Below are 11,420 nucleotides of genomic sequence, written 5' to 3'. Positions count from 1 at the left end.
ATTTAGTGATTCATTGGAAATTCGTTTAAATATATATCTATATTTACATATTTAATATATAGCTCTGAACTGTACATTTATTTTTTAGAACTAAGCTTTCTTTAAGAGTTTTAATAAATTTTAAAGTCATAAGTATTACTACTTTGATCAAGTTAAACTGATTAACCCTTAAATAACTGCTAGTTAGTTAGTCATACTATTTCTTAAGACACAAACGTAAGATATTGCCTATGTTTACGCAACTGGACTGTAATCTTACACAAATCTAAAACTGATTTTTTAAAAATTATTATTATTATTTTAGCTCGACGAATTTCTCTCAAAGTAGGGAAGGTTTGTTGGACCTTTAACTAATAAATGACGGCGCTGACCCGGATGTTCTCTCACGCGCCTCACATCAGCTGTCTCGTGATGAGGTCTCCGTGCTGTATTCTCACTAGCACCAAAACATTAATCCTGAGATTATCCCGATATGCTCTCCATGGAAGGCTTCCCCGTATTGATCACTGCCAGGCTTTGCGATGCTTTTGCACAGATCATTCACAGAGCTCGAAACCATATTACATCACAACTCCCATCTTCTACGTCAATGCATCTCCTCACATTGGCCATGTGTATTCAGCTGTCACTGCTGACTGTCTGCACAGATTCAAGCTCTTACAGGGATATAACTCCAGAATTTCTACAGGTATGTTTTACACATTGAACTGCATGACTGAAAAAAGTTAAAGTGGACCTAGAATACAAGATGTAATATAAGTCTCTGGTGTCTCCAGAATGTGTCAGTGAAGTTTCAGCTCATTTATCAGATCATTTATTATAGCTTGTCAAATTTGCCCCTATTTGGGTGTGAGCAAAAACACTCCGTTTTTGTGTGTGTCCCTTTAAATGCAAATGAGCTGCTGCTCCCCGCCCCCTTTCCAGAAGAGGGCGGAGCTTTAATAGCTCAACAACAACAAAGGTGGAGAATTTCACACAGCCAAAATGAGGATTGTCAGTAACGGTGTTCAGCCTTTATCTTAGAATGATCCATTTCTATCCACATAGAACATCTTAAAGGGTTAGTTCACGCAAAAATGAAAATAATGTCATTAATTACTCACCATCATGTCGTTCCACACCCGTAAGAACTTCGGAACACAAATTAAGATATTTTTGTTGAAATCCAATGGCTATGACGCTTGACGGAGGGTGTGTCTGAAGCTTGTGTTGACGTGACCGTTATAATGATAACAGCCAATCACATTACTTTCCGGTGTTGCTCGAACGCAATTGGCTAGCGACTGCTTTAGGGTGTTTGCATAAATCGATCTAATTGGCTGACGCCTGCGTTAGCACTTGAAAAGTTGAGAAATCTTCAACTTATGTCGCTTGCAACGCGAGTGAAGCTACGAGACAGAACCCACAATTCAGTTCGGCAGCGTATGACGTCACCCATTCAAAGTAAACGAGAGCGTTAACGCCTACGCCCCGTGTTCCTGAAACACTGCTGATTCGGATCGCATGTCAAACTGCTGAAATCACGTGACTTTGGCGCTCCGAACCGCTGATTCGACACACTGATTCATTTGTGCTCCGAATCTTCCTGAAGCAGTGTTTTGAAATCGGCCATCACTATATAAGTCGTTATTTTGTTTTTTTGGCGCACCAAAAATATTCTCGACGCTTTATAATATTTAAATTGAACCACTGTACTCACATGAACTGATTTAAATATGTTTTTAGTACATTAATGGATCTTGAGAGAGGAAATGTCATTGCTGGCTATGCAGGGCCATCAGATTATCAAAAATATCTTAATTTGCGTTCTGAAGATGAACGAAGGTCTTACGGATGTGGAACGACATGAGGGTGAACTAACCTTTTCAGTCGCCATTTTGTGTCGACATGTTTCTACAGTAGCCCTAAACTGCTCTATAAGAGCGCGTTTGCTTGACTGGCTACTCTCTTTTGTCTCAGACGACGTTGGCCACCATATCTACTATATTGCAATTCCCAATCTCACCGTTAAAATTTACACACTGCACCTTTACCATAATGCTTAATGCATCTGTCTCCAGAGATCAGTATGTTGAAGTGAGGTTGTCTGTGCTCTGCAGGTACAGATGAACATGGTCTCAAAATCCAACAGGCAGCGAGCAACGCTGGTGAAGACCCTCTGAACTTCTGCACTGAGGTTTCACAGAGTTTTAAGCATGTTTTCCAAAGATGTGGTATTTTATACACCGACTACATCCGGACAACAGAAAAAAGACATCGACAGGCCGTTGAACACTTCTGGACTGTTCTCCACAGCAAAGGCTTCATCTACAAAGGCACTTATGAAGGCTGGTACTCCACTCCAGATGAAAGTTTTCTCACACCAACTCAAGTTATTGACAGAATAGACTCAGAGGGAAGACCGATAAAAGTATCCATGGAGAGCGGCCATAAGGTACCATCAATCCTGTTCTTGAGTAAAAGCCTATGCTTCTCTGTCAGTGGATTGCAACACTTTTTAATGGTTTGACTATTTGCAAAGTTGCATTTGTCAAGTTCTTTGACATTTTCACATGTAAATTTCAAATTAAATGTAGTTGCATAAGATGGAATGGAATGTTAATAATGCTTTTTAGTATTTTTTGAATCACAAAGATTTCAGATAGTTGAAAATGCATTTGAATGTGTGTGAAGTTTCAGACAATTTGCCCAAAATAATTTACCCTAATAAGACAATCAGTTATAAATGACAAAACCCTAAAAAAGTTTAAAGGTTAGATGTGGAAAACTAATTTTGGAAAATGATTTTAGCCTTAAATATGTAAAATGTAACTTTTATTTTTTTTTTAATTAGTCCAATAAAGGGTAATTAAAAATATCTTAAAATTTGATATAAATAAAAATGCATCCAACTGTACAGAAACAAATTGAGTAGAAATAAAAAGTAACACTATTTTGCAAATAATATTTTACATTGGTATAGTATATTGATTTAAAGTAGTATAAATTGGGTCTATCTTTTAGGATGGCGGCTCATCTCATGAAGATGATAATATTTGGGGGTTTGTGGCATCTAAAAGATTGAAAACTGATCTAAAATACATCCACTGGTTGCCAATGTGTAACTTTTTTGTTCAAAATTTGTATAATGAGCAAGTACATCATGAATCCATTTTCCAAATATTTAATGATTTCACTCGGCGGCCATCTTTGAAACGCCTTTCGGGCATGGTGCAGCTTCTATCTCTTTGAATGAAACAAATTCTCCAGAACTATTTGCCAAGCTTTCGATTAAATGTTTTATTTGAAATCACCAATGAAATCTGTCACATAAATTTTGTTTCTAAAAGCTCGAATCATGACTATAAACGGTATTTTCAGGCTGGATCAAGCTAATGTGCATGCACAATCTTAATTGTGTCTCATTTCGGAGGCGCGCGTCTGACTGTTTCCATAGGAACCGAAGCTTCTAAAAGGGCTGCTGCATTGACGCGATGACTTTACCAATCGGCAACTTATTCTGCCATATTGCGCGTTGCACTTTCTCCCATTCAAAAAAAAAAAAAAAGGTGCGTCCCAATTCGCGTACTTATGTACTATTCTATGACGTTTAAGTATAAATAGTGCGAGTAGTGCATTCACACTTAAAGTTCCAAAAAGAAAAAGTGCACTTTAAATACCCGGATGATGCACTAAATTAACGGAAAAAATGAAGTGTGGAATGTTGGACACTTCATGCACTCAACTGTTGCAGCTTTAATTATATAGCGGAGGGGAAGGGAGGATCGGACTCTTGTTAAATAACAAAATAACCTTATACAGCTCACGCACTACATGGATGAGTACATAGTGCATAAGGGCATAGTGCATCATTTGGGATGCAATTTTTTATATTCAGATTATTTCAGACCAGTCTGGTAGGAACAGCTGTGGAGTAGCACAGTACCTGTGTGACTCGTCATAGACATAAACAGAGATAAGTAGATCCAGCTACAATGTTCTTCTGTGCAGTTCTGTTTATCGAGAGGCAAAAGTTCCATGGTGTTGCTTTAAAAAGTATTAATTTCAATTTTTAAAATTTAAGGTAAAAATAACCGTATTTTTACGCCGAGGTCAAGTTCTTATTTTTAATCGCCGAGGTCAAGAAAAATCCAATCAAACCCCCTTTTCAAGGATACTTTAAAGAAAATGTATATATAGAAAACAATCTGTCATTCCCTCAGAATAAATGATGAGGAGTATTTTTAGGAGATCATTATGCCAGGCTGGCAAACAGTGTAACATAAAATTACCTCAGGGATCCAGCGCTAGTTTCGACAACACTGTCTTGCTCCTTTGAAGTTGCAGTGAAAGTTTATTCCACTATACTGACTTCGTCAAGACCTAACCAAACTCTTCTAAAGCTCCTCAAAGTGGCATAAGGTAATTTCTCTATCCTCTTTGACAGGTGGAGTGGATGAAGGAGGACAATTACATGTTCCGCCTATCGGATTTTCGCACCGAACTACTTAATTGGCTTCGATTAAACCCAAATATCATCCGGCCTGTGAAGTTTCATCACTTGGTTCTTCAGTGGCTGGAGGACGAGATCCCAGATCTGTCAGTCTCTCGGCAGAAGAGCCGCCTCCAGTGGGGTATTCCGGTCCCGGGAGATCCGGAACAGGTCATCTACGTGTGGTTGGACGCTCTGGTGAACTACTTAACCGTTGTTAATTACCCACAGAATCACTCCCAGTGGTGGACATCTGTGCATCATGTTGTCGGTAAGGACATTCTTAAGTTTCACGCGATATACTGGCCGGCGTTTCTCCTGGCTGCGGGATTGCCTCTTCCTCAGACGATATTCGTGCACTCTCACTGGACGGTGGAGGGAAAGAAAATGTCCAAGAGTCTTGGAAACGTGATCAACCCATTGGACGCCGTGGAGAAGTTCACTGCGGACGGCCTGCGCTACTTCCTCCTGAGACAAGGTGTTCCTGACTCGGACTGTGACTATTATGACGATAAAGTCATTAAGATGTGCAACAGCGAGTTAGCGGACGCTCTCGGCGGGCTTTTAAACCGCTGCACTGCTCCTTCACTCAACCCTACACAGATGTATCCTCACTTCTGCAACACCTGCTTCCCGAAAGAGCTCCGTGGAAAAGCCGTCTCGGAAGACTACAGAATGCTGGAGGCCGTATCTGCGCTTCCGGTCTTAGTCGAGCAGCACTTTGAGAACCTACACATATATAAAGCACTGGAGGCCGTTAGCGCATGCGTTCGCCTGACTAACGCGTTCGTCCAAAGACATGCTCCGTGGAAGCTTGATCGGAAAGATCCTGGAGATCAGCGGTGGCTTGACACCATCCTTCACGTGTCTTTAGAGTGCCTCAGGATGTATGGGATACTCCTGCAACCTGTGGTGCCAGATCTTGCAGACAAAATTTTATCTAGGTTGGGAGTCACGCCTGAGGAGAGAAATTGGGATTCTCTCAACTTCCTGATGAGGTATGAAGGGAGAGACTGTGATTTAGAAGGAAGAGCGCTGGGTCCTGACATGGGAGTGTTGTTTAATCGCCTTGAGAGGAGTCAGGTGAAAGGGAGGAAGTCAAAATCTCAATGAATGTAGTACTAAAAGATAACAGTGGTAAATAGTGTTGGGATACCAAAGATCACACTCTATAATGTTACGACAAGGGATAAAAAGTGACATGATTTTTTTTAATGAGAAATACACGAAACTGAAAAATTGTACAAATTGAAATAAAATAAAAAAAGTTGCAATATTTCTTATAATTTCCTGTACTTCTTTTTACATAAACTCTTTCATTGTTCACCTCAATGTTTCACAGAACGACGCCTCTATGACTTTTAGAAATGCATGTCTGAAAAACAATCTACTTTAGATACAGCCCTGTGGGCTTCCTTCAGGTGCAGGGGTCCTCATCGCTTGAGCGGACACAAAACTATTCTTTACCACCGCTGAAATTCATTCAGACACTCTCAGTAATATGAGTTGGTGTTCTGTCCAGGTTGAGTATCTGGAGAAAGAAAAGAAAAAAAAAAAACAACAACCTAATTTTAGTACAGAAAATGAACACATGAAGTAAATATTAATATTAGAGCTACTACAAAAGCATTTCTTAAAACCCAAAGTGTACTCCATTAGGGTATGCATACAGTTTGCCTGAATTAAATTTTGTAATCAGTGTAGTAGCTCAGCTGGCACATGCACCTTATTTTTTTTGCACTGATCAGTTGGTCCACCAGGTGGCAACACTGGCCCAGCACAATGTCTTACACTTAAAAAAACAAACAAACAAATGCAAAAGACTGAACAACAAACAACTGCGGAAGACCACAATAACACAGACGGCGTGTTGACGAGCACTCGGCCGTGGATACACGCAACTTCAGTTTAAATGAGAACAAAGACAACGGTCTCATTTACTAATGTTCATGATTCACCAATAAATGTAACTTTTTTAAATGAAAGAAAGAAAGGAACAGCTAAAACCACACATACACAAAAATCACATACTCTGGACACCTTATAGTTATTTACTTTTTACTCTTATGTACTGTGGGTGCAATATTTATTATCATAAATTCTTAAAGGAACACTCCACTTTTTTTGAAAATAGGCTCATTTTCCAACTCCCCTAGAGTTAAACAGTTGAGTTTTATTGTTTTCTAATCCATTCAGCCGATCTCCGGTTGTGGCGGTACCACTTTTAGCATAGCTTAGCATAGTTCATTGAATCTGATTAGACCGTTAGCATCTCACTTAAAAATGACCAAAGAGTTTTGATATTTTTCCTATTTAAAACTTGACTCTTCTGTAGTTAAATCGTGTACTAAGACCGACGGAAAATAAAAAGTTGCGATTTTCTAGGCTGATATGGCTAGGAACTATACTCTCATTCAGGCGTAATGATCAAGGAACTTTGCTGCCGTTCCATGGCTGCAGCAGTGCAATGATATTACGCCTGAATGAGAGTATAGTTCCTAGCCATATCAGCCTAGAAAATCACAACTTTTTATTTTCCGTCGGTCTTAGTAAAAATATCAAAACTCTTTGGTCATTTTTAAGCGCGATGCTAACGGTCTAATCAGATTCAATGAACTATGCTAAGCTATGCTAAAAGTGGTACCGCCAGAACCGGAGATCGGCTGAATGGATTAGAAAACAATAAAACTCAACTGTTTAACTCTAGGAGTTGGAAAATGAGCCTATTTTCAAAAAAAGTGGAGTGTTCCTTTAATTCCATATTTCATCTTAAATAGGGGTGTAACTATACAGTCATGTCACAATTCAATACAAATCGCAATTCTGAACTCATGATACGATACTATCGCTATATTTTAAGCACAAATAAGATTTTTTTTTAAATTATTGATAATTTTTTATTATTATCAGCAATCACAAAAATTGCATTATTGTACATTATATTCAACATTATGTATAGTAGTTTAATAGGGCTGGGTATTGACAATTTTCACGATTCGATTACTATTCACATGCTTTCGACGCGATTATTTTGGATGTAGTATTTCAGTTACAGCACATGGCAAATTTTCTAGAGGAAAAAAATCTCTCAACTAAACTACACATGAGAGTCAGCTGGTACTACTATAATAATATTGAAGATTAAATTAACTTATTTATATACAAACACTTCGTTGTTTTTGAAATATAAACATTTAAATTGCGTCTGTCATAACTGATTTATACAAACATTCATTAAATATTGAAGAATATTAATAAATATATAACGGTGCATAGCTATATTTATCAGAATGTTTCTTTCTAGAGCTGACTAATAAGTTTATGGTCACTGAATGTGTTTTTCTGAGGTAAATGTGACGTTACGTGACATTGAAGCTGTTTTATTGACGTCTTTCCGAGGTTGAAACACTGATTGAGCGATTACACGAGACATGATACGGATTTCAGTAAGTTGTACTGTATATTTTAACTTACCTTCAGATGTTCATGCATGTTTATTTCGCTGTAACTGGTATTAAAGCGGAGGAGAGGATGATCACATGCTTCTCTTTAACTGAGGCGCTAACGCGATCCGTCACGCCACATTAAACAGCGCCAAAACGGTATTTGTTTTTTGAATCTCATAATAAGATGGACGTCATTTGAAATCTGAGACTTTGCTTCATATCAAAAGTAACAAAGATTATTGTGATTTATTGGATGGGAGGCGCTACATATTCTGCTCATTCATCAACTGAAAACAGACTAGACTAATCGATTCTTGGGATTTAAGAATCGATATCAGTTCGTAAAAATGAGAATTGATTAAAATCGAGAAATCGATATTGTTTACCCAGCCCTATAGTTTAATGTACTAATGTCACTGAAACTTGTCCCTCAAACAGTACTCGCGCTTTCGATGCAGGCATTTGTTGGATTAGACAAGCCGCACACGCATAGACTCTCCCGGTGTCCCACCTCTCCCGCTATTAATGAACTACTATACCAGTGGTTTTCAACCTGTGGGCCACGAGATAACTTAAAATTCATTTAAATATTATTAATATGTTAAATGCACCACCTCTCTTCTAAGTATTCTGTGTCTGTTTCGGATCAGCCTAAGCTGTTTCTCATCACGCTGTGAAATACAGACTGAACAAGAGCAACTGCTTCATGAACACAGGATACGCAAACTACATCTCTCAGTTGGCTAAAGAAAACCAGTGATGGATGACGATTGTAATGAAGGTAAAGACAATTACAGTGACATACAGGAGTCGTACATTAGGCAACAAACAGTGTAAACTGATGAATACAGTTATTATTCTTGCATATATTATTCAATATATTCAGGTAGTTGTCAAAATTGATAAGTAATCATAAGGATTTATGTTGATATCATGAGCATTTGAACACTTTTGGTAGTATATAAACAGCAAAAATATGAACAGTGTCTCATGACCGTTTGAAACGGAGAAACATGAAGATTCAAGCATACTTGAGAGCTGCTGCTGGAGCTGTCGGACCAGTGCTGCAGTCTGCTGCTGCTGCTGGGTTTGCTGCATGCCATGACGTGGGAACTGAGGCAAAATAAAACGATATAGAATTAAATGTCTAAAAATCCACAAAAGTAAACCAATAAGCTAGAAGTGTTTTATAATGACCCCGTTATTACCATGGGCTGCTGCGGCGGCAGAGGCTGCATGCCCAGGGCCTGGGCGGGGGGCTGAGCTGCTGCCACCTGCTGTTGAACCTGCTGCTGCTGAACCTGCTGCTGCGGCACCTGCTGAGGCTGAACCTGCTGCTGCTGGACCTGCTGCTGCTGCTGCACTTGTTGTTGAACCTGCTGCTGCTGCTGCTGCTGCGAAGACAAACACAATGACATTACAGGCGAGCCAGTAAGTATGCATTACGTCTTCTCTTGTTGCACGGAATAGCCTGAAATGTGCAGAATACTCCCAAAACATGCTGTATCCCACAATGCAATGTGATAGGGATGCACCAATACCAGTATAGGTCCTGATACTGCGCTCGTGTACTCGTACTCTAACATCCGATACTCTACAGTACAGTGCTTGAGACACAAACACCAACAACAGAGCAAACGGAGAGCAGAATGGATATATCAGAGAAGGATGTCTATGAAGCAAATTAATAGAATGTTAAACTTTTAATTATTTTACATCTGATATACAGTATATAATATATAAATTAAATATTTACAGCTATATAGCTGATGTGCGCAAGCTGATAAGTGAAACGAGGAGTGCGCAGCAGCACAGATGCAAATCACTTTTTCACTGACATCGCTGGAAAGTTTGTAGTTTGGTCAGTAAACGAGTAGCATATTACTAACGTTAAATGACGGTATAGAGAAAGGGAACGCACTTCTGTTGCATGCTCTTGATTGCTGATCGTTCACTCAACACGAGTCATTCGAATTAACACTAAATCGTGTGTGCAAGTAAAAACTTGAAGTGTTACGTGATTTATGTATAACGTGTCGTTCATAATTACAGGAAGGCAGTACAGTAATCACATGTGCGCAAACATCCGAGGCACACGCCCAGAAAGCTGCCTCTCAGAATAGCCTTTTAAATTGAGTTCTCTTTCACTGCTTCTTGCGCTTGAACGGACAAATTCACAAATGCTCATATATAGGCAAGTATCCTTGTGAAATAGGGATGCTCATTTCGGTTAACTTTCTCGACCGACAACCGACGCTCGTTATCCGATTATTAACCGTTAACTGATAAGATTAAAATGTTGTATAGCGTATATGATGATAATATGACATATATATGACATTAAATAAAAAAATACAATTGACGAGTGTCTGTGTCTTCCACGGGTTTATTTTAACATGCAAACAGCAGCATAGAACAGATAAACAACAGAACCTGGATTCACATTATCAAATTCGCACCTGCATAATTTAAATAAAAAGGCATAAAATAAATAGGCCTACACTAAATATTTTTCACTTAAATGTTTAACAAATTAAGATGACAAAAAAAAAAAAAACACGGTGAATCGATTGAAGCTTTGAACAACCGGTATTTTAGACATTTTTTCCGTCAAATAAAAATAGCAGGCCTACCTCAAGGATTGTTATTTGTTATGACCACGGACGGTGTACGGTGTCCATTAACTACAAATCCTCATGAAAACTTCAGTCAAGCCAGCTCGCGCGTCAATCTGAGAGACCAGCCTCTTACCTTAAAGTGTCAAATTTCTTGGTTTCTGAATGGACGGTTTTGCTTGATTGACAAACGCTAACGTTCGGCCACGATTTATATACCATCGTCCTGTCCTAAAACATTAGCACGCTGTGATCGATTGCTTGGAGATCGCGTGTTTCTCTGTTCGAGAGCGCATTTCCTCTTCTTCACATCTGCGACAAAACAGTTGATTATTTATGAAGGAAAGCTCACAGAAACGTGAAAATTGTCTAATTTGAAAGAAAATGTCCTAAGCTAAAAGATGATATATTGTGACTGATTGAAGCAGCCCTTATCAAAAGTGTGGGGGGGTCGATTTCTGTCTTTTCAAAAGTGCGGGGTCGTCTTGACCCCCCTGTCCCCCGTGCCTATCGAAATGGTCAGTACTTCTTTTCGCTCGCTTCATTTTGCTTGTTGCTTAGCGAAATATGTCTGGCACGTGTGAAACGCCCCGTGAGTTAACAAATAAGCATATATGTAACTATATATAGCATATTTTTCTTTAACCATGCAGCAAAAAACAAACAAACAAACAAACAAAACAAAAAAAACGTTTAACTGATAGTATTAATCGGTTAAAATTATTACTTTCGGTTAACGGTTAAACGGTCAATGTGAGCATCCCTATTGTGAAACATAGTTGGTTATGTCTTAAAGGGGACCTATAATGCCCCTTTTACAATATTTAATATAAGTCTCTGGTGTCCCCAGAATGTGTCTGTGAAGTTTCAGCTCAAAATTTGCCCCTA

The 11,420-nt window shown here is 38.9% G+C and overlaps 2 protein-coding genes across 9 annotated transcripts in view; one reads left to right on the top strand and one right to left on the bottom strand.

Moving 5' to 3' along the window:
- The first annotated feature begins 24 nt into the window (after positions 1-24).
- On the top strand, positions 25-5,609 carry mars2 (methionyl-tRNA synthetase 2, mitochondrial). Its single transcript, XM_067385017.1, has 3 exons — positions 25-688; positions 2,100-2,434; positions 4,427-5,609. Exons 1-3 carry the CDS (start codon positions 358-360, stop codon positions 5,582-5,584), a joined length of 1,824 nt encoding a protein of 607 aa, XP_067241118.1. The 5' UTR covers positions 25-357; the 3' UTR covers positions 5,585-5,609.
- A 133-nt stretch (positions 5,610-5,742) lies between these two features.
- The window catches only part of med12 (mediator complex subunit 12), a 47,938-nt gene continuing 42,260 nt past the window's right edge, over positions 5,743-11,420 (bottom strand). For 4 of the 8 annotated variants that reach the window (XM_067385012.1, XM_067385013.1, XM_067385014.1 and 1 more), the window contains exons 42-44: positions 9,126-9,311; positions 8,949-9,030; positions 5,744-6,002 (exon numbers count right to left, since the gene is read on the bottom strand). In XM_067385012.1, the coding sequence (XP_067241113.1) occupies positions 5,965-6,002; positions 8,949-9,030; positions 9,126-9,311 (306 nt within the window). In that variant the 3' untranslated portion in view covers positions 5,744-5,964. Of the gene's footprint in view, positions 6,003-6,196; positions 6,264-8,948; positions 9,031-9,125; positions 9,312-11,420 lie in introns of all 8 variants that reach the window. The other 4 variants (XM_067385008.1, XM_067385009.1, XR_010895128.1 and 1 more) reach the window with 3 other exon arrangements.

This window comes from Chanodichthys erythropterus, chromosome 1 (genome assembly GCF_024489055.1).
Source record: "Chanodichthys erythropterus isolate Z2021 chromosome 1, ASM2448905v1, whole genome shotgun sequence".
Lineage (NCBI taxonomy): Eukaryota > Metazoa > Chordata > Actinopteri > Cypriniformes > Xenocyprididae > Chanodichthys > Chanodichthys erythropterus.
The sequence above is the reverse complement of the archived record's forward strand: the minus strand, read 5'-3'. Positions and strand labels throughout refer to the sequence as shown.